At 39.1% G+C, this 22953-nt stretch overlaps 1 protein-coding gene across 2 annotated transcripts in view; it reads right to left on the bottom strand.

The window, feature by feature from the left end:
* LOC103534410 (amine oxidase [flavin-containing] B) overlaps positions 1-22953 on the bottom strand; it is a 52152-nt gene that overhangs the window by 8788 nt on the left and 20411 nt on the right. For both annotated transcript variants that reach the window (XM_030451426.1, XM_030451419.1), the window contains exons 3-11: positions 22481-22618; positions 10507-10611; positions 9834-9925; positions 6817-6958; positions 5393-5542; positions 4542-4701; positions 2792-2888; positions 1994-2047; positions 144-201 (exon numbers count right to left, since the gene is read on the bottom strand). In XM_030451426.1, the coding sequence (XP_030307286.1) occupies positions 144-201; positions 1994-2047; positions 2792-2888; positions 4542-4701; positions 5393-5542; positions 6817-6958; positions 9834-9925; positions 10507-10611; positions 22481-22618 (996 nt within the window). The remainder of the gene's footprint in view (positions 1-143; positions 202-1993; positions 2048-2791; positions 2889-4541; positions 4702-5392; positions 5543-6816; positions 6959-9833; positions 9926-10506; positions 10612-22480; positions 22619-22953) is intronic.

The following is a 22953-nucleotide window of genomic DNA, read 5'->3' as shown; positions in this document are numbered from 1 at the left end:
AGCAAGTGCTTCAACAAAAGGTACCTTTCCCAAGACATCAGGCATTGCTGTGCTGGAGCTCTGCTACATTTCAAGTTTCATTCTGCCCTTCCCCACCTCAAGAAGTTGGACAAGGGCTGCTGGGGTTTAGATTTTGTGCTTACATGTAAAGCCTCCTCTGATCCCAGAACTTTTGCGTAGAGCTCACACAGCCTCATCTTCCTGCAAGAGAAAAGCAACAGAAGAATTCTGCGTAAGCAAAGAGAAAAGAAATCACCTCTATTATGTCCACGCTTCAAGAGAACAAGTATTAGTATCTGCTTGAACTTGAGGTTCCAGCTTTTTGGGATCTACCCTAATTGCTCAGCCTCTGGACCACTAGAAATAACTCATTCAAACTCCTGTACTGCACAAGTGTTAGTTTTACCAGCACAAATACAAGATTATCCTTAAGGTATCTCTAGTCACCCAAATTCATATATTATCCAAAGGTTTTCTAGGCTGTCAAGAAATGAAAGCACTAATATAGTTTATTCCTACAAAGATGCAAGTACCGATAGCCCAAGGCTCTCAGGGAATAAGTACTATATTTCTATATGTCAAAAAAAAAAAATTCTTCCTCTTTTAGGTTGTGAGTTTATAAATGCATGAATATACTTCAGTCAGCAGCAACCCACAAGTACAAGTAACAAGGAATGAAGGAAAGTAACAAGGAATGTAACAAGTAACCTTCCCTTCATCATGCCTTGCAAACAGCCAGGACAGCCCTTCACTTCGAAGAAAGAGGAGCCATTCTCAAATACTGCAAATGCTCAGTTGTACCTAGTACATCGATACACAGCATAAGACACCATTAGGTGTATATTATTGCTTCAAATGCTGGGCACACTGGATTTCAGAATACCTACACTGCTTTTATTGCCAATCCCCTGCTGGAAGTCTATTTCAATGCCTGAGTGCTGAGAAAAAGGCTGCCTTGGCCGTTCCTGTCTACATAAAAAAATGTTCTGAGGTACCAGGCTCACTAGAAAAGACTGGAACACTTATAGCTCCATTTAGATCCACTATCCACAGATTGCTAGACTACCAGCAATGCTCATCTGAGATGACTACATCTTCTCTAGTTTGACTAGCTATTACTGTAAAATGTTTACTTGGACACAGCATTACTTGTGTCATGCTTTAAGAACAGATGTATTTTCTCCATGTCAAAATAAAGGTCTCCTCATATCCACACTCTCCATTTGTAGCTTTACTTCGATCAGGTACTGTGAAACAGTGTGAAAACCTCATTACTCTGTAAATCCTGTTTTAGTAATAAACAGAAGAGAACTGCTGCTGGTTTCAACAAGACTTCAAAAATGACCTTCACCTGTGCCTCAAGGGCATCCATCCCTATAACTGACAATGGAGAGCTGTAGGCAGCTTCTGACCTCTTCATGGTCTCACTCATAGTAACTACAGCAGGTTGCACAAGGTTGTACTAAGTTAGACACTGAAAGGCCTCTTCTTCAGGGTGGTTAGAAAAAGAACAAAAAACTAAATAAAATCAAGGACAGGGTCCAAACCTGCCTCTTCTGACAAGCTTTCAAGGCTCTCAGTGCTCTTGCAATAAGCCAGAGAGGTAGCAGTGAGGAAGGGTGATGCTGGTCCTGGATGCTTTCCAGAGAGGGTAGCTTAGACTACTTTAATAGTCAGCAGCTTAGAGTAGTTCTTTTGCAAAAGTCACGTAAGCAGGACAGCCCTGCTGGAAAATGAAACCCAGGACCTGAGAAAGTGCAAAGTGCAGGGGCTAGCTACCACATCTGCTTCCTGTTTGTGAAAATTCCGTGGGGTCCTTATCCAAAAACAAGTAAGAGATCTTCTTCCTTAAAGTGACATGTGCTTCTACTGTTCCAAAGTCACTTCCTTTAACTAAACTTCCTTTAAATTAGGATTTTCTTTTGCCTTCTCTAGTCATTTATAATAGAAGTTTGACTCAGATTCCATGCAGATTTCCAGTGTTTGTACTCACCTTTCTTCTTTTGTGAGACCTGTCAGTCTTCTACACTTCCGAGCAAGAATGAAGCTGTAAAAAAAGGAAGAACACAATCTTCTTCCAGTACATTACTACACTTCCTGCATTATTTAAATGCCAGTACCTTATGATGAGATGCTTCTGATTCAAAGTATTAGCTTTTGGGTCTCTATCCAAAATACTCATTTAACCTCCCTCCATAGTGTTAAATTCTATGCCTGCTGCTTGCAGGACAGTGCAGAAAAAATTATTCTGAGTTTCAAGTTAGAATATTTGCATGAGCTGTTTCCCAGTGACCTTATATCTATACAGCAGTGCATGCAGTCATTTAACAAAAAGAGGTGAAGCCTGGGATTAAGCTGAAAGCTATTGCTAAATAAACTTTCTAAACTGATCACAATCTCTGGCTGATTAATAAAACAGAACAAATCACAATTCTGGAAAACAAACTTAAATTTAAAGAACTGTAAGGTTTAAGGGAGGCAAAACATTTGGAGATAACTTTGCATTTCTACAAATGCTTCCTTTTTTCTTTTCCTTCCTTTCTGCTTCTCCAGTTTTGTATTTTGCCACAGAAAATGAGAGAGAGGAAAAACAGGATTTCTTTTTTAATTAGCAATTTTAATTAGTAGAGAGAATTTTTTTGAAAGTTCACAGAACATATTCACCACACACTGAGAAACTCAACCCTGTAAGTATTTTGAAGTATTTCCCTTCAAAAGTAACATGTTTTCTGTTTCAATTGTTTCCTCTAATGCAAAATAAAAAGGCATTACCATTTTCTTTGTCTCTTACCCTATTAAGGCAGGAAAGCTTCCATCAGGCTTCGTATCATCAAGTGTTAAACCAATTGCAGCATCCTCATCTTCAATGATCATGGTACCACAATAGCCTGGCAAGCATCAAGTGGAAAAGGAGTTAGGATCCATGTATCCAAACAGAGGAATGAGATTCCAAGAACTTGTGAACTTAGAACATGGCTGGAAAAAACCCTAAACACCCTGATCCAAATTCATCCTGCTTCAAGCAAGGTACTGGACTAGAGGTCCCTCCCTCTATCATTCCCTGATTCTAATCTAGGCAGATACAAAAACAAAAGAAGAAGAAAAAAAAAAATAATGCAATGGCCATCAGTTGACAAAGATCAGTCCACAGTTCCCTTCCAGTGTAGTTTTTCTTTGGCTAAGAGAAGTTCTACATCATCTCTAGAAGAGAAAATTCAGATCTGAAATGTGCTGAAAATTAACAGTCCTTTTCAAGCTTCTCCAAAATCACAGGACCATAGAATGGTTTGGGTTGGAAGGGACCTCAAAGATCATTAAGAACCAACCCCCCTGCATGGGCAAGGACACCTCTACAGGTGAGAACAGGCTGAACAAGGCCCCTTCCCACCTGGCCTTGAACACCTCCAAGGAGAGGGCAAAAACAATCTCCCTAGGCAACCTATTTCAATATCTTACTAACCTGATGATGAAGAATTTCTTCCTGATATCTAACCTAAGTCTACCCTCTTTCAGTTTAAAACCATCACTACCCTTTCTGGTGAAAAGTCCTTCCCCAGCTTTCCTGTGGGCCCCCTTCAGGCACAGGAAGGCTGCTATAAGGGCTTCTCTTCTCCAGGCTGAAAAGCCCCAACTCTCTAAGCCTGTCTTCATAGCAGAGGTATTCCAACCTTTTGGAGCATGGCCCTTCTCTAGACCCTGTCCAGGAGGTCTGTATCTTTCCTGCACTGGGGGCTCAAGAGCTGCACGCAGTATTCCAGGTCAATAATAAGAATCAGTAAAGGAATCTCCTATTGTTGAATTCATGATAGAAAAATTACTTGTTCTGCAACCCAGTTAGCAAGGTAATTATGAACTGCACAGAGAGAGGATTGCTCTCAGATACTGACAATATGCAAGTGCCTCCAGCACAAATGTTTCCGTGTTTAACACTTATGTCAGATAGGAGAAGATATCAGTACATTGTTTTGAAAACACAATTCTTCTTAAAATAAGAGTTTGAAGGGAATTAATTGTTCTTAAAAGAAGGAAAGCAGTATTAGCAAAGCACAGAATGTAAACCACTCCAAAACAGGAGTCACTTCTTGCCAGGCAACCCCAAACCTAATAGCCAGAATATGCCAATATCCAGAACTCTTGAAGTCATTTGCAGATGACATTTGTCATGTTCTAATGCATAATGCATTCCGTTTGTTCTCTCTCCATCACAAATCACTTATACCTTTAGATTACAGTACCAGTGGGAGAGATGCATCTCACACCCAGGGGCCACCGAAGGAAAAGGAGAGGACAACAAAGAACAACCAAGGCAATAAGCAACAGATATAAGTCCTCCCTTCACTCCTACCTCATCCTTTTTATTCTCCCATCCAATCTCATTTCCCAAATGATATCTAAAGTGAAGTATCTCTCAAACAGGGAAAGGAAAATATGGCATAGAAGTGGATGAGATCCAGCATTCTCTAAACACAAAGTCTACTCCATTACATGTACCTCCTTCCCTCTCTCTTTCACTGCTATTCCCTTCAATTAAAACATAATACCCTTCTTTCTCCAGAAAGTTTCCTTATAGTACACAATGCACTTGATGACTGAGCCCATGGGGATTCGGTTGATGAGCTGGTTTCTCATTGGTGGCAAAGGTGGATTGAAATGAATCTTCAAACAAAGAACTGGAGGAATGGCACTGATCACATATTTGCCCTGGAAAAGAAATTATACATAAGCCAAATACATTCTACACTACTTCATGTGAAGTATATTGCTCTAATGGAATGACATTATTGGAATGACATGCTCTAATGGAATGACATTCTATATTGGAAGACAACTGGGGAGGCTGCAGGGTGCACCTTCTGAAGCAACTTTGCCATTTAGAATAAGAATTGCAAAACTGAAACATCACAAAATCCTGGTTGTTAAACAACAAACAAGCATTGTATTAACAGTTCAGTGATGGGCAGCTGCTCTTTCCCCAGTGTTTTTAAAAAAGCCAGTGGAAAGATCTTCTACATTAGAAGAGTCCATCTGTCTACCTTCCAAATGGATTCATCTGTTACAACTTGGAAGCAAGGCCTGAAATGTTTCCAAGAGAAAGTTTATTACTAAGCTGCATTTTGGTATTTGCCTTACAACTGTCCATTAATTTGGAAGGTAACTGACTACTAGAATAGATGCTAGTGTAGGAAGAATTTGAATACACTTAGCTTTTCAGGCATCACTTCAAAACTTTACCAGTGCTATTCCTTGGGGACAAATAGAAAGCGTGATTTGCTGCCACTTTAATCTCTGCTACGTTTTTGTTCAGGATTTTGGAGAAATCAAAAAGTAGAAGATACAGGCTTTTTAGACATCCCAGCACAAACAGCTGTTTAAATGTTAGAGGTTTCATTACCTCATATAATTCATGATCTAAGGTTTCTACTATGGCATTTTCACCCGACTGGTCGATGCGCACAACTGGCTTCCTCAGCTTCACCCGGCCTCCCAGGCGCTCCGTTATTTTCTCACTGATCTGGCCAGAGCCCCCAATAAACTTCCTCTCCTAAAACATGGGAAACAACAGAGAAACAACTACTCAGCAAAGCAGAATCAGCAGAGTGATTCATGTATCACGGCAAACATTTTGCTAGGCATTTCAGACCAAATCTTCTTCTGTTGTTATCGAAGTTCAGCAGCCTCGCTTGGAAAATATATTTACATTTTTTTCTCTTTCAGTGAACTCCTCAAACATTTGCTTTATTTGACCACCAGCCAAGACTACAAGTATCAGTAACCTCATGAGAAAATATCTTCTCATGTGGTCTCCAAATGGATACCACAGACCAGTGTGAATCTGCAAGACTTCTGAAAAGTGCTTAAGCTTTTAAACCTTTCTCTGTGTTCACTCTTATACTCACAGAGGTCTGCGCATCAAAGAAATCAGAGACCTGATCCTCATAATAAATAACAAGGTATAAAGAAATGATGCAACTCACACCAAAAACATATCCTGCAGTATGTAATCAAACCTAATTTAAACTCCAATCACCTCTAACGTAACACAGCATTCAAATAATATTTTACGAAATGTGTAGAGTTAAATCTTGTATAATTATTTCTTATCAATGCATATTCATGCATTTTAACATTTTTATGTATTCCTTGTATTTTTTGTTATTATTACATAATTTGCATTTCTAAAGTATAATTATTTTAATATGATTTGTAAAATTTGCATTGCTCAAGTGTTAGGCCATTAACAGTCTTTACTTAAGTGAAGCCCAAATATACCAGATTTCAAACATTTCAGAGCAGGACCATTTTTAAGGAGGGATGTTCATGTTATTTAGACTGATTTTAAAATCGTAACAGTTTTAATCGTGGGAGCTAGTGTGTTTAGGAACCCAGTTCTGGGATAGATTTTCCATTTTAATTCGGAGCACTCTACACACCTGTGCATAGTCATTGTCATCACCTCTAAGTGCTTCTGAAGTGGTTTGGCTTAATTGCTTCAATCTCAGGACAGAAATAAAAATAAGTAATGCTTTCTTTTATAAAGCAGAAAAGCAAGTATGTGTTCTAACAGAGCCTGAACAGAAGACAAAGTCAGGAACTGATACAAATCTACTGATTCCTGGGCCAACACAGGGAACAGCCTCCAACACAAGTTTTGCAAGATCCTGACTAGTGTGTAAGTGAATACAACTTGTTATCAATGTGCTAGTGGCTGAAAATGATGGATATCTCACTTGGCCCTCCGAAATAAAATAAACAAGCAAAAGACTGAGGTTAAAACAGGTTCTGTCAGGAGCTGCAGAAGGTGAGTGCTGACTGTACCTGCCCTCCATTGGTTGTTGCAAATATCCTTGCTGTCCCTCCACACTGCTTCACATACCACAAAAACCAAAGGGCAGAGACCTCGTGGGGTTCAGAAGTGACATCCACGTTCACAAACAAAGTTGCAAAACTCTTGGCAGCACTGCAGCAAAGACAAGAGTTAATTTAAAAACTGAAGAAAAGTGATAATCTTGTTCTTTAGTAGAGATGGTCTTCTGCATCCTCATCTTTCACTGAGGGCAAAGGATTACTTCAGTTGAAATAGAAAACAATATCAACTCACTTTATGCAACATTTTTCAAGTAACCCTGCAAAAAATGTTCATCAAGCACCGCCATATTCCAGAAAACAGGATCCAGAAGGCACAAAAGCCAGTGAAAGCTTATGTCATGTTATGCTACTAATACAAAGTTAGCTTGTCACCCTAGTCTTTGGATTAAGAAAAGCAATCCCTTCTGTCGTCACTGAACTTCAAAACCACTGTGTCCTGCCATGGTTCCTGGATTACATCCAAGATACGAAGCTCTGTTTGCACCTGCTGAACACCTGTCTCTCAAGCACACAGCACAGAGATTATACAACTCTTGTCATAAAAAAGCCAGTGATCTTGTCTGAGCTAATTATCTAAGCCTTCTGGATAAGCCTGCATCCCCTCACTGCCTGCTCCTTTGCTGTACCAGGGAGGAACACAACAGCTGGAACAAAACAAGGAAAGAAATGTATACAGGAAAATGTAAGTGAAGAGACAGCAAATCACTTTCATGTGAAAGTCTGGCAAGGAAAGGTAAATGATTCTTTGGGTTGTTCAACTCAGTATCTTAAACTGTGGTCTGGTAGCCAGAGGTGACAAACACAGAAGTGGAAACATGGACTGTGTCTGAAAATGGATCACTGCTTTCTGTCCTCCTGTTGGTGCTTTAGCAACAGCTCTACTGAAAATGACTGTGTATACCTGTACAAGATTTTGAGGTCCACAGAGTTAATTAAGGCTCGGGAAAACATTATTCCTGTTAGAAGTAAATATTTCCTCTGCTCCCACTCTGAGGTGGAGTTTTAAAAGGACATGGGCAGGACCAGGAGATGCTCAGCTTAACTACACTGTGATTTACAGGGACTGAGATTCTATAGGTTTTTTTATGTGCCAGGCTTCAGGCCACCCATAACTTAAAAAAACAGTCCACCTTTAGTTGCTTCATTCTTTTTTTCAGTCTTCAAACTTTGCAGAGGCAGGGAAGGGTTGGGGGGGGGGGGAAGAAGTAAAAAGAGTAACTCAAAAATACTATTGCAAAGAGCTGCACGTCTACATAGATAAAAGGAATCTTCTGTCCTTTCTAAAAATGTGAAGTCCCACTAAAGTAAAAAGCCTGAGATCCGTTTTCTGAAATACAGGTGCATTCTGGCTTCATTTTTAACAGCTAAAGCTAATACAGAAAATATTAATCAGTTTTTGTCTCAATAAGCACATACTATAAAATACGATCAACTCCAAAAGACACTTTGTTTAACTGGTGAATTAGCATATGCATTTATTAATATTTTATAAGTGGATGCTCTTAGTTTGTGGTTAAATTCTTCTAGTTTTTGCCACCTGCTCCCATTGTTTTTCAGCATTTCAGTTCCCCAGTTTCTGCTAGTATTCTGCCTTGAAATGGCAGAGTGATTTCAACAAAGAGTATTCAGGATATTTTCAGCATACAACTTTAGCCAAAAGCAAATTTGTAGTCTGTTAGATGAGAGGAAATACAGAAGACTACCCTTCTGGACCATTACCTTCCAGCATGGGAAGTTTCTATAGCATGTTACCTAAATCTTGAGCAAACTGGGCAAATCAAGTTGAGATGCACATATGAAATATGAAATGCACCTAGGAATTAAGATGGGCTGGCAGTTATGCCAACATTGAAGTAAAATGTCAACTCTTATTTCATCAGAGTTTTAAAAAATATGACAGTAGTCACGTGAGCCATTTGATATCGAATGACTACTGGTGCATGGTATTTTGCTTACCTGGGTAGCTTCTTCCTGAAGCAGATGCTCAGATGGCCAGCAGAAATGCCAGCATACATTTCTACCTCATTTTAATGAATGTGGACAGTGATTAAAACAAGAAAGCCTTTCTATATGCTTTTGTGCAGTTGTTACTCTTGCAAATCAACCAAAAGATAAAAGGTTTTCAACAGGAGTCCATGAACAGTGACCAGGGAGCTCTCTTGAGCACCTTCAGCCTGTCACAGGCTGAACCCTGTGGACAACAGTGTCAGATTGAGAGGGTGCTAGAAGGCTTTTGCACCAAGGTAATGCAGGCTTGTGCCACTGCTGTGTTGGGTGCTTAGGAATTCTGAAGAGGTTTTTGTAGAAATCAATCTTCTTTACAGTGAGGCAGAATTATTGTTTTGTTTTGGGTTTTTTTCTTCAGTGCAAAGAAAACCAATCAAACTGCTGCTGAATGGCAAATAAAGAAAAATTGCTTTGATGTATACATAAAAACACAAAGCCTTTTCAGTTTCCCTGGGTGGTATATAGTGCAGCAGTTAAACAATAGAATGATGGCTGTTAAAATGATTTACTTCTATTTCAGGACAAATATTTTCTTTTATAGTACTTCGGTAAAATCAGCTGGCCCAGCACGGAATAAATGTGTGCTGTTTCATTAAAAGTCTGATTCAAAAACCTGCTGTGGCTCCAGTATTTTTCTCTTAAAAGTTTAATACACAGTACAAGAGAGCGAAAGTGCATGTAACAGATGAAGGTACGACCCTTATGTCTTCAGAAGTAACCCTTCCCAGATACATTTTGCTTTTATTATATTTTGGTCTAAAACGTTATGGACATATGATAGAACATACTCTGTGATTACAGGTGTTGTGGTCCTTTATTCCAAGACTTCCTCACCCAATTTCTTAAAAAAGGTTATTCTAGTGGTAGGTATATCTGTTTGCAAAGCAGTAATGCCTATAGGGAGCTCTAAGGTATATAAATATATAAGCTATTATATTTCATATTAAAGATTTTCTTACTTTGTCCAGCAAATTTTATCTATTAAATCTTGCATAGTCATTTTGTCCCATTCTTCTGCATGTGGAGCCTTCCAGGGAGCTTCACTGGGAATCTAAGGAGATATAAGAAAACATTCAACAGCAAATGAATAGCTGGTGTAAGAAGACAAAAAAAGCACAATGAATTTTAAAAAATACCTCATCTTTACATGTGATTCAGCCTGTAAATTCCTGGCAGGTAATGTAGTTGACAAAGGATGCTTTTAGGTTTTTATTTTTTGTTTGTTATAAGGTTGTTGTTTTCCAGTCTTGTAGCTCAGCCAAAACCATACACTACTCTACTAGTAACAAACTAAAATGGTTGAGCTGAATTTGAAAGTTAAGAAGGGTGTATATTTGAAGTCTTCAGGCCTCTTAAAATATTACTTACCAAATCATCAGGCAAAGTGATGATAACCCATGCAAAAACGAAGGTATGACTGCAGTTTCAGTTGCCTGGCCTTCAGAAAATCTTGCCAGGATGCCACATAGAACATGTGCTGTGACCATCAGTGCACACTAAAATGCATAGCACGATACTGCTCTGGCCAGCACCAGATCTGGTCAAGTTAAGAGCAGCCTGGCCTATTTGCAACCTAGTCCCACCTTCACTCATGGAGACAAAGCTGATCAGCTGCAATTCCTCATCCCATACCTCCTTTCCCATTTCATCCATGGTCCTCCATAGGTTGTTGTAGTCGAGGTAGGCCAGCGGATTCCACATAGGAGGGAATGGACCTTTAAATGGGTAAGATTTACCCTATAAGATAAAAAAAAAAACACAAAACCCACAACATTATAAAAATGGAAAACAATCATGGTTTCTATATGTGGGTAGCTGCACCAAATGGTTAAGTGTTCACTGAAAGAAAGCACAGGTTTAATCAATACACATAAGAGCTTTCAACAGATCATGCCTGCATGGGTGTGCGGAACAAGAGGTGATGGTAACAAAATGAAACACAGAAACTTTTTCCACATACAAGGAAACACTTTTTCACTGTGAGGATGGCCAAACACTGGCATAGGTTGCCCAGAGAGGTTGGGGACTCTACATCCTTGGAAATACTCAAAAGCTGCCCAGACACAGTCCTGGGCAAACAGCTCTAGGTGGCCCTGCTAGAGAAAGTGAAGTTTAGCAAGATGACCTCCAGAGGTTCACCCCAAACTCAGCTGTAGTCCTGTTATTCTACATACATATTATACATGTTAAGTGCAACTTAAAGTGTGATACACAGTTGAATTAAGTCAGTTGTATGCAGAAGTGATACTGCCTTGTACTTTCAAAGCTTTATATTGGGTACTTCTGGACAACAAAACTAATATGCAGCAGTAGAGTCACTAAGATCAGCCTCCAAAAATGAGATGGAATAGCATTGCTCAAGATGAAATATTGGCTATTTATTACTGAAAAATAGAGACACACATTTCCGTTTTTCTTTTCTCCTAAATGTTCATGAAAAAAAATACTGAAGAAATTGTATTTAGTGTTTTAGGGTCTTTTTCTTTCAAAAACCCCCAAAGTAGCTGTGATTAGCTTTATTTTACACTAGAATCATAGCACAGAGACCTTCCTAGGAAAAAAACCTTAACTGAGAATTTCAGTTAACCTAAAAATCCTCAGCTCTACAGAAAATGTAGCATTTACTAATAATGTCTCATTTGTCCAGTCCAATACCTCTGGCTATAAATTTGAGAGTGATAGTGTGGCCAATATGAATTCCTAATTACATCATTATAAATTTAATAATTAATATCTGTATCCCCACTATTAGATATTCATAAAGTCTAGCTAAATTAAGCATAAAAGAAGACAAGTAACAAGTAGAGCGGTTTTATTTATGTGGTAGTTCCCTGGCTGAGTATATGGATGGCAGCAAAACAGCATTAAAAATTCAAAATGAAATGCTCATTAGGACTATGTGGTTACTTATTTTTTCATCATACATTCTGGGCTCCATAACATTGATAAACAAGGGCCATATTGTGTGCCACAGCTGATTTTTCAAAGCTGATATGAAATTAGGTATTTAAGTGGGCACTGCATCAGTGTGAATGTCAACTGATAGAGGTACCAACTTTGACAGATATTTGATGCAGTGCCACACTAACACAATACTAAAAAAATACATTCATGCAGTTTTCAAAATAAATATTGCATTAAGATTTAATATTTAAAACCAGGTAACAACAACAGCAACACTGTGTCTTGTTGATGAGAAGTATCCAAAGACCACTTACTTGAAAAAACAGGCTTGATTTGATTTACCCTCTTCATAAATAATGTGGAAGTAGGGAGAATGAGCCCATTATTCAAATCTGCAGGTGTTTGCAAGCACCAGAAGAGACAGCAAAAGGGCACAAAGGGATCCTGAAGACTCAAAACTTGGTCCAGAAAAACCAGAATGAGATATAACTTTGAAATATGCTGGCTATTAACTTTGAGGACTCTCAATTCAAAGTGAGAGACACTTAAAAAGCAGTAAGACAAAAACATCAAACTTATGGATAAGAGAAAACTAGTTTACAAAAAAACCTCAACAGGTTAGAGAAAGTGAAGAAGACACAATTTTTTCACAAGTCTTTGTATGGATGCAGGACGAACTGAAACCTTGTGAGAAACTCTAAAGTAATGAAAATTAGGAAGAAAAACTGATTTTTGGGTACATAGACATATGAAGAAGTAGCTGCAAAACAACAATTTCATTTGACAGTGCTTTTGAGGAGGCATTATGGTTCATAAGATGCCAAAACATAATTTTAAAAAAAGTTTTCAATCAGAAGTTTTGTCATAACTACAGTAGATTCTCCAGTCACTTCATGAGCCGGAGGTAGCATGGCTGAAAACTCAACACTTCCAATTTAAGAATGAACATTACAGCACATGCTAACAAATTCTCCAGAAATTTGAGTTCTTTTGGGGTTTGAGGGTTTTGTTTGGGTGGTTGTCTTTTTCTGGTTCCAATCATCACAGAACAAAAGTGCATTTCTACAAGTTTTGTGCTCAACCATATGAAAATACACTGAACTGGAATCAGGAAAACATATCCTTGTAGGTGGAGGTGAACTCAGTGAGTTTGCTTCACCCAAAGCATTTGGTCCCGAAGTGGACACTTGGGTATTGTCATGTAAATCTCTTAATGTGAAATTAATTTGCACCAGGGCACATGTCCATACTCTGCTGCCAAAAAGCTATGAAAGAGCAGCAAAAGCTCTTAGACTTCCTTTCAGTCTGACCTTCCAGACCTTCTTGTCCTAGCTAGTAACATCTGAACCATGTTGCTAATCACCTTTTAGCCTTTCGGGTACATTAAAACACTGTAATTAAATCCTGTGGCAGCAAGAGGTCAGTTTGACTGCGGTTTCTTCTGACCACTGGAGACACCTTTCACTAGGGTAAGCACCATGTAGGTATCCTTAAGACAGAGCATATCAGTTTGGTTTTAAGTACCTAGCATTTCTCTAGATTTAGATTTATGAAACACTTATACTGCTGTGCTCAAGAAAACCAGGACAGCATCAGAATGGGTTATTCCAATTATTGATTTTGTGCTGAGCTTCCTGCTCTGCCAGAGGCAATCCTGACTGAGTTATCCCCTGTGAGTTAACTCAAGTCTTATGAATTCCCTGTGGTGCTTCCTCATGCATGCATAGCTAAGAGACACACAAAACATATCTTTGTTTTAGTATTCTTCTATTTCACTGCATTTAAACTGCTGAAAGGAAAATCAGATATGTCTCTTGTGGCAGAAATCTGGAGTTACAAGTCTCATAAAGCAGAAGAATAAACTTCAACCTGGAAAACTAAAAACAATCATAGGAGTGAGGGAGTCTCCTGTGAAGTTACTTTCAAGAGCTCCTAAGACATTACACTTAAGGCTTGATCCTTATTTTTCATACAGACAAAATTTCAGGAGCTGTCAAACCCAATTCTGTTTGAGAAGAAACTGCAAGACTAGGCTCTACACAGAAACAAAAATAGCAGCACCAAAGAAGGACTACCCACATGCCTGATTAGTTTCCAAAAAACTGAAGCACTTCAGCTCCTGATAACTTCCACTTTTGCAAAAACAACCACCTTATAGATTTTTATGCAAAATATGCCCTTTGTATCATGTTGCTGGCAATAGCATTCTTCGTACCTCCGGGTGCTGAATAATCTCAAAAGGAAAACAAGACACAGATGAAAAATGTGCCCCCATACGTACAAAATATTTCCTTTCATTTTAATATTTAATAATAAATTTAATATTTCCTTTTAAAATATTTTGTACCCAAATCAGAGCAATATAATCACCAGCAATACTAATCACCCGTTCAGATCTTCTGATCATTTGACATATTTCAACATGAGCATTCTAATGCTCCAAAGTACTTCTTATTTTTCTTCTTGGTTTTTTTTTGTTTGGTTGGTTTTTTTAAGGGCTCAGTGATATTTAATACATGCACACATATTTCTTTAAAACTGTATCATGATGCCACTTGCAATGCTTCTGAAAGCCAAACACTAGCATCAGCAGCTGGGGGTCTACCTGCTACTGTATGGGTCACTTGCTGCTTACAAAGGCAGTTGCTGCAGGAGGGGCTAAATACACCGGAGAAGCTCAAACTATAGGGAGAAAATTCATGCAACCCAGCTGCCTCAGGAATAAACAAACAGGGAAATGTGAAATCCAGTGTTTGTCACAAATATTACAATTCCCAATAGATTTTCTCCTCCATCTGTTTCACAGGGACCAATGTTTGGCTTAGTTACACTGGACTCATGTAATTTAAATAGTACAGAAATAAACTTTCTGCATACTCCAGTTCTGTTTCAGGTCAAAGGGAAAAAACAAACAGCATGGGAAGTGAATTTCAGCCCCAGTAGTTGGGAGGGCATTGGGACTGGACTCCATCCGTGCATTTCCTCCTGGGAGGAGGCTGAGAGTGAGTGAATGGCTGGCCAAGAAGGGACACACTCTGCCAGGAAACAACATCAGTTTCTCAATTCAGCGTGGGATTTTAGGAGCAAGTCTGCTGCATTTGCAGACACAAGATGACTTCATGCTCCCCTAAAGGTTATGTGCCCAGGTAGTGCTTGAGTGGGATGCAGTATTGTGAACTGAAGCTTCTGGTGCCAATGTTCCATACATTTTTATAGCACAGTATAAGCTTCTCAGAAATATAGCCAGCTTTCACTGGAAGGAATAAGTTGGTGTGGTGCACTCTGCATCACTGAATCAGCACTGATATTCCCTCAGCTAAATCATCTAAACCTTGAAGATTCTCACTTCACCAAGATGTCATTCTACCTGCTAATTCAGTTACATGGGCTTATAGGTACATAGTGCCCTCTGCTGATTCACAGCACTGTACATCACACACACCTTAAAATCATAGTAGCACCATTTATATAGAGAGCACAGAATTGGTAAGATGCAAAGCCGAGAGAAGGAGAATGAAGAAACAGCACAGCATCACTTCAGGCTGTAACTCCGTACCTGCGTCAGACACTGATTTTCTCATCTGCTGCCCTATGGAAAACTATCCTTTTAGTTTGGTTTGGGGGAGGGTGTTCTTTTTTGTGGCTGTTTTTTAAATACATACCATCTATCACTATGTGTCAGTGGGACTAAGCCTCCTGTGTAGTCATACTTCTCAATAAAATAAGCTGAGAGAACTACAAGTGTTCTCCTTAGAAAACCATAACAGTGTCTGCTTCATTGAAGTTCCTTTCTTTGATAGATTATTCAGGAGCTCATATGCTCAGCTGGTTACTATACTGACAGATATCCTGAAGGAAAAAAAAAAAAAAAAAAAAAAAAAAGATACATAGACACAGCAGCACAAGAAAATCCTGATAACTAATGGCAGAAAGCTACAATAATAAGAAATGGTAAAATATCCTCCAAATATCTTTCAGTATCTAGTTTGGGATCATCAGCTTTGGATGCTAGAGTGTTTTGTGAAATCTGGTCAGTAGAGGTAATTGCATTTTAAGTATAGCATAGCCAGACGTTAGTTTGGAACATGCATTCTGAAAGAAAAAGAGTTAATTTGGAACAATTTGTTTCTGCCATATTACAGAAATAAAGTCCATCTTCACTCTGCCACAAAATCAGTCCTACAATTGCTGGAATACTTGACCTGTCTGCAAAAGGCAGAATGAGAAAAACAACACTGAAGTAATTCAGAAAGGGAAACTGAGGATGTCTCCTGAATTTAGAAGTGAATATAAATACTTGTTCAAATCAGCTGAGAAAAGAGGTAACCAAGTCTCCTTTCTACTAGAAAGGGGTTTTCTGTTCTGGACACTAAAGCATCTTTTAAAAAAGCATTGAAGTGTCTTATGAAGCACAGGTTTATAGCGGCTGTGGTTCTAAATACTCCTTGAAAAAAAAAAAGGCCTGCCTGTAGCTTTCAAAACCTAAATTAAACCTGCCAACAAGGTGGATAAAATCAATAAAAAGCTTCTCAGTATTTCTAGAACTGGTCTTAAAAAAAAAAAATAATTCCCTCCCAAAAGGAGATGAATGGGCATAAATAAAGTAAAACAAGTGAAAAGAGGAGTTTCATTCTGGAGAAAGCTATCAAATGAGGTCTGGCCACAGAAAATTTAACCATGAAAACAGTGCACACATATTTTCTCACAACTAAAACACTGTCTTGAAATGAGAAAAGTGGACTCATTTGTTTTGTCTGAGATACGTCAGGCTATTAAGTTTCTTATGTTAAAAAAACTAAACCTGAAAAAAAATTGACAGGTGTGTGAAACTTAGTATCCTCAGACAGCTGCTCCTATATGAAACACATTTCTCTAATTCTGATTTTCTGTAGACTTCAATCTCCTTCTCCAGGGAAACAAAAATCAGTTCTTACAATCAGATTCAATTGAAGCTGTTCCCTGAACAGCCTAAATTAAATAAGCTAGATGGAAGCATGGCTGCTTTTCCTTATCTGCTAGGGAACAGACCCTGGAGGGGCTAAGACTGAGGAATTTTCTTTCCATTTGGATTTGATTAAGAAACGTATACTTTATTTCCAGTTTGTTCTTCTTCCTATTTTTATCCTGGTGGTACCATTAGGTCACAGCAACCATCTTTCAGCCTTTTTGATCAATAAACATCCCTTGCAAGACCTTGCTTTACAGGCCCCTTTGAAAGCGATCACTTTGCAGATTTGCTGTACATTATCTTCCTTCTTTCAGACTGCTATAATGCAAATAGTACCCATCTCTTAATTAAAAACATCCAATAATTAACTTCTTTCTTGTGATTACTGCCAGGTGGCTGGCACAAAAAGCAAAGATGCTCTTTTATTTGTAGGGCATGTCCAATGAGACCAAAAAAGAACAGCCTTTCCCACACTCCTGCCAATGACTGCTCTTCATTCACAGAGTAGAAAATATCCCTCGTGGGCGTCTCAAAGATGCTTTCACCAGCCTCAGCCTATCCAGTCCTCAGACTCACTTTTGAGGCTTTTGAGGCTACAAGAAAATACGATTAACAATATGGCACTTGCATCCTCATTTCAAGTAAAATGTTAAAATAACGTAGATCTGCATTCCAGTAACGACTCATAAAACTGCCAAAGCCCTGTAGCAATTGAACCATTTTTTAACTTATTTGGCTTCCTTTTCAGTATAACAGATTACCAGCTTCTTAAGGATTCAGATGTATTCTTCTCAGTTCCCCAATTCTCACTTACAAATTGTCAGCAAAAAGTAGAAAAAGCAAAAGATGTGATGCCATTTGTCTCGCTTAATTGATGGCAACTGACAGTCTCACGAACTTTTCTTTGTCTGACTGCACTCTAATTAAGATATACAAGGAAAAATGAAAGTGATTTAGTCAATCAAAAATCCATTTAAGTTGTTACACTGTGTAATACAGACTATGCCAGGAGATACTGCTCTTAGATTTGCAGGGAAATGGGTTAAAAGCTTAAATAAATCATATTGCTTAGATTCAGTGCATATGTCGCTCATATCACAGAGGAAACAGCAATAAATTTTATAACTTTAGATACCAGGAGTTACTTGCCCAGATGCTAATTAAATCCCAATACAACAGGACCATCACATTTTTTATTCATGAACAAGACCACAGCAAACTGCATTTTAATAAGCACAATAGTGTTGTAAAATTAATAACACCCAAGAGAAATGCAGGTTTTTTTTCCTGCAGATCTGCTGTGGATCAGTATACAACCCACCAAGATTAGTGCAGATTTGTGGGCCTAGTTAAAAGTATTGTGTGTCTGAGAGTAAAAATTCACCTTCAGTAATGTGCTGCAGACCAGCTTCACAACATCATTCTCCCCAGAGATGCCAATTGCTTATGAGAGCAATGCTAAACTTAAAGAGGGCATGACATGCATTTGGCCAACTCTAGCCAGTGCTGCTGGCAGATGAACAGGCATGAGAAAACTCCATTCCTTTACAGGGAGCTTAACTGAGTTAAGGAAGTAACCAGCAACTCACTGTCAAGAGCCTGTCCAATGAGTAGGGAGGGGTGCAAGATGTCTCACCCAGTATTTTCACCTGAAATATACCACTAGATACACACACACCCCCAGGGATGTGTGCAATGCCAAGCCTGCCTTTTGGTGTTAAAGGAACAACTAGCAGGACTGTTTCAGGTGAAATAAATTGCCAGAATAGGCAGTTTCCTAAGCCAGGTGTTGGCACTATCCATGGTCTGCACTGAGACAACTCAGAGATTAATAGGATTAATTGTTATCACCACTTTGTAGCAAGGACACTGAAAGCTGGGGAAATTCCAGGCAGAATCATGGACTCTGGTAGAAAAAACACCTGGAAGAAATGACAAGGTGCAGGAATGGCAGTTTTGGAGATCTACCACAGGCTTGTTACTTGATATTGAGAAACAATCTTTGATGGTCTAATGTGGCCAGCAAGAGGAGGCTTGTTGACAGCTTGCCTTTCCAGGTTTTCTTCAATCTCTCCATCAGTGAAAATGGGACCAGAGTGTGTTCAGTTGCCACCACAGCAGGGCAAATAGTGGATCAAGCTGACTGTATATGAAGGAATCAAGTTCTAAAAAGATTAATTTGTCAAGCCAGTCACATGAAGGAATGGTTTTTTTTCACAGATTGTGGGTAGCAGAGTAAACCAGTTCCACTGTTAGCTTATTCACCAAAGGAACCTGTGTTCCATTTGATAAATTTGTGTCTTAAAATGCAAGAAAGTTTCATGGCTGCTGGGACTGCACAAAAGCAAAGTGCATTTTGAATTCTCAAAGCAAATATGTGTATCATTAAACCTTCACAATAATGGAAATACTTTCATATTTCAACTCTTTTTTTCCAGGGACTGTTATATGGCACAGGTAAAAATTTCCCTGACTTTATATACTTCTCTTTGTTTTTCTAAGACAAAAGTGTCATTTTGGTGAAACAAATAAAAATCACCAGTCAAAAGCTGCAAATCTACTTATCTACGGTAGGGCCCAAAATCTGCTCTTGGGCAGCTAAAGAAAAATTATCTAGTTTTATCTTATTTTAACAAGTGTTTTACAGCTGCTTACTGTTAGATGATGGCTTCTAGGATAGTTCTTTTGCTTCTTAAATCTGGATTTATGAATCTAACTTCAGTTATGCTACTGAAAAGCAACCGTGTTCAGGCAGTAATTTGCCTACCAAATACTATTTGCAGAGCTATAATAATTTTCTCCCTAATGAACCAGTATTTACACAAATGAAAAGAACATACTAATCTCCTTTCAAAGACTGTGAAAAAGGCTGATAAACAAGTGGAGGGAAAGAAAAAAGTGTTGGGCAAGAAAAATATAATTTCAAGTTTCTGTGAAAATATCATACACAGAAGTAAGACAAAAAACAATCACATAATAGAAACTGACATTTAAAAAAAAAAAAAAGGGGGGGGGGGGGGAACCACAGAACCCAATCAAGTTTGTAACGCCTAATTAGCAAAGACCCACCCAGAGATCAACAAAATGCACTCTTTTCATTTTGTAGTACAAAGAAGCTGCATATATTACTTGTATTAAAAAGCCTCTAAAATTAATTTAATTAACTATGAAAGGCTGGATTTTGCCTTTGGGTCTATATAAAAACAGCAGCTGATTTTACAAGATGCACTGTGATGCTTGATAGAGTAGTGACAGAAGTATTAAAATCTTTAGGTTTCATTGCTTCTCGGGGTTCACAGAATTTTGTCGTTCAGAATTTAATTAGATTTGGCCACAGTCACAAAGCTTGGGTCAGCTTGTGAATTCAAATTCACAAAGGGACAACAGACCTTTGTATTTCTTGGAATTCAATTTGCAAGCTATGACTTTAGACGGCTGCTTAAATTTCAGGAAGCACAAGAAGACTGTCCATTTTCAGGGAACACAAGGGCAAGCCATGTTGCTGAAAGTAAGGAATCTGCAAGGAATGTGTTACAGTTACATGAAATGCAAAAAGCAAGAGATTATTGCAGTGATTTGGCCACAAAACACCGTGCCTTTACTATATACTGTTGATCTTCTAATTCTTTAACTGCATGTAATTCTTCAGCTATGATAATACTTTTCCATAGCTGTACGAATGGAAGCAAAAAAGAAGTAAAAGATTTAAAACGAGTGAAACTAGGAGATTCATAGGAGGAGCTACTTACTGCGGAATATCTCCTCTCCCTGCCTCCTGCTTGACTACCAGGGAGTCCTTGAACACATTTCTCTGTTCAGGAGCTCTCCCACAGGTATCCACATAGGGAGCCTGAGTCTGCAAACTCTGTCTGAATCCAGCCTGCAGACCCTTAGCATGCCATGGCAGCACCTCAGCCAGCAAAAGTTCTGGAACAAGCCCAGGCCCTCAGCCTTCCTGACAGCTCCCCTAGGACCTGTCTGCACAAATGCAGGCATTAACCAAAGTAGCAAGCACCCCATATCTGCAGACTTGGATGGCTTGAATGACTCCAGGAACAGAGGGGCATCTGCCACCTCTAGGTAGCTGGATGCAAGTCACACTACTCTATAATTTCCCTCAACTTGTGTCCTAATGCCTCTGTGTCACAACTCAAGGCTCTTTCTACACCCAACATCCATACAAAGCCCCTGCAAGCCTGGAACACATCTCTGAATGCCAGCAAGTCCTGACAGTGCTGTGCAGGGAGGAAAGCTGAGAGACGTGACTAATACCAGCACTCACTGCCCTGGGCTAAAAGGTATCCACAGATGATGGTAAAAGGCTATGGACAACCTCTAGCAACTCATACAGTCAGACACTTGCGACTGAAGTAAAGACAGATTTTGTTTGGCAAAACCTGATTCTTTTTGCATGGTTCTCTGTTTTCCTCACTCTAAAAGCCTGTTGGAGAACAAAATATTATTTGAATCAACATACTAATACCAATATTCCCCCAAAAGCTGGTCTCTAGAGATCCTAAAAGAAAGTGGGGTCTGGCTTACCAAACAAGTAGCTATGCTTGACTGGCTGCTGACAATCGATGGGGCCCAAATGTCAGCTTCAGCTTTGGCTTCCGTGACTTCTGGCAGCACTGTCCATGCAAATCCAGCTAGGCTGCCCTGACAGTTGTTCATCCTGACTGACCACATCAATTGTCTTTTGCCATTAAAGTTTCCCATCATGGCATGACCTCTTATTGCCACTGAGGAGACTCTGAAGGCTAAACAGAGTGAACAAGATTGGGTGATGCCAGGGGCATGCAAAACAGAATAGTGTGGATGTATCCACAGTAGAAGTAACTCCAGACAGTCACCAAAGCAAATCACTTTGACAGCACTTTTTAGTATCAACTGAGTGGGAAAAATATTGGAAAATATACAGCAGAACACCTTTTCTCTATTGCTGTTTTTATATCTGTCAATGTTTTCTTTAACCTTTGATCAAAAGTCAACTATCTGACAAATATTTTGCCAGTCATTGTGCAACGAGTGTTTGTAAACATATAATGAAACTCGATGTTAATTTCCCCAGGACTAACACAGGGACCCTCCCTTCTGTGGGAGTGCAACACTGGTCTATATCAGTAAAAGAGAAAACTCATTTTTGGAGAAAGCATAGTACAAATACTGAGTATGTGTGGGCTTTTTCAACAGCTTTGCCATCACTGTCCTCTTTCAGATCATGAACAGACCATTTAGATCTGCCTCCATACCAACATTTGACTCTTAGATCCTATTGCAAATTACTACTACAATGCCTTTTTTCTATTCTGCCTGTTAGTTTCCCCATCAGCAAAACTGGATTTAACCTCCCACATTTCTTTCAGTCAAGACAGTAACTGTCATTGGTTTAGGAAGCCAACCCTGAGAAAATTTCAGCCAGATTGCAGATACTTCTAGGTCTCCCAAAAAGGACATTCAGACACCTCAGGCAGCATATATCACAGCTGACATGTACAGAAATGTCACGGTTGTACTGGTTATAAACAATGAAGCTTTTGAGAGCTTTTAACTAAGACCTGAACCAAGGCATCAGCTAACAGCACATGTCTATAGGGTACATGTAAGCACAGAGTAAATTGCTTGAGTTCTTCATTACCAGCATACTTATTTTTCTCCAAGAAACTCTGATATTGCACACCTGAACTCCACTGCAGCATGGATGGAAAACAATGAGAGAGATCACTACAACAGCATGCTTAGGCAGCATCTTACCTTGACATGGTGTATCAGGTGCTCAACTTCATTCACTTTATATGTCTCTATTCCTAACTCTTTAGACAACCGCAGGACACGATTTTGTGTTGGCCCCACATAAGCTCCTCCAAGGTCCACATATTTAACTTGCTTATTCTAGTTTGTAACAAAACACACAAAACGGGAGGAAAAATTAAAAAAGGTAAGCCCTTTGTCAATAGCATGCAAGTTAAAAGAGCAGTCCAGAGAAACTCTTTAAACAAAACACTCCCTGAATATTTCGGCCAAGATTCCTCTCCCTGTGGAAAACCTCAGTTCTTTGGTGGAGTTTTGGTGTGGTGATAACTGAGACTGTCAGCTAAGGAGCTCATAACCAGTTAGCTGGCCTGTTTGTTACATTACAGCCTTAACAAACACTTGGGAGGACAGAGCCTGACAGACAGAAGGAGAAGGACAGAGCCAGGAAGGAACATCTGTGTGATTCTTGGTCA

Source organism: Calypte anna, chromosome 1 (assembly GCF_003957555.1).
Source record: "Calypte anna isolate BGI_N300 chromosome 1, bCalAnn1_v1.p, whole genome shotgun sequence".
NCBI classification, from domain to species: Eukaryota; Metazoa; Chordata; class Aves; order Apodiformes; family Trochilidae; genus Calypte; species Calypte anna.
Note: the sequence above shows the minus strand (reverse complement) of the source record. Positions and strands in the feature narration are given on the sequence as shown.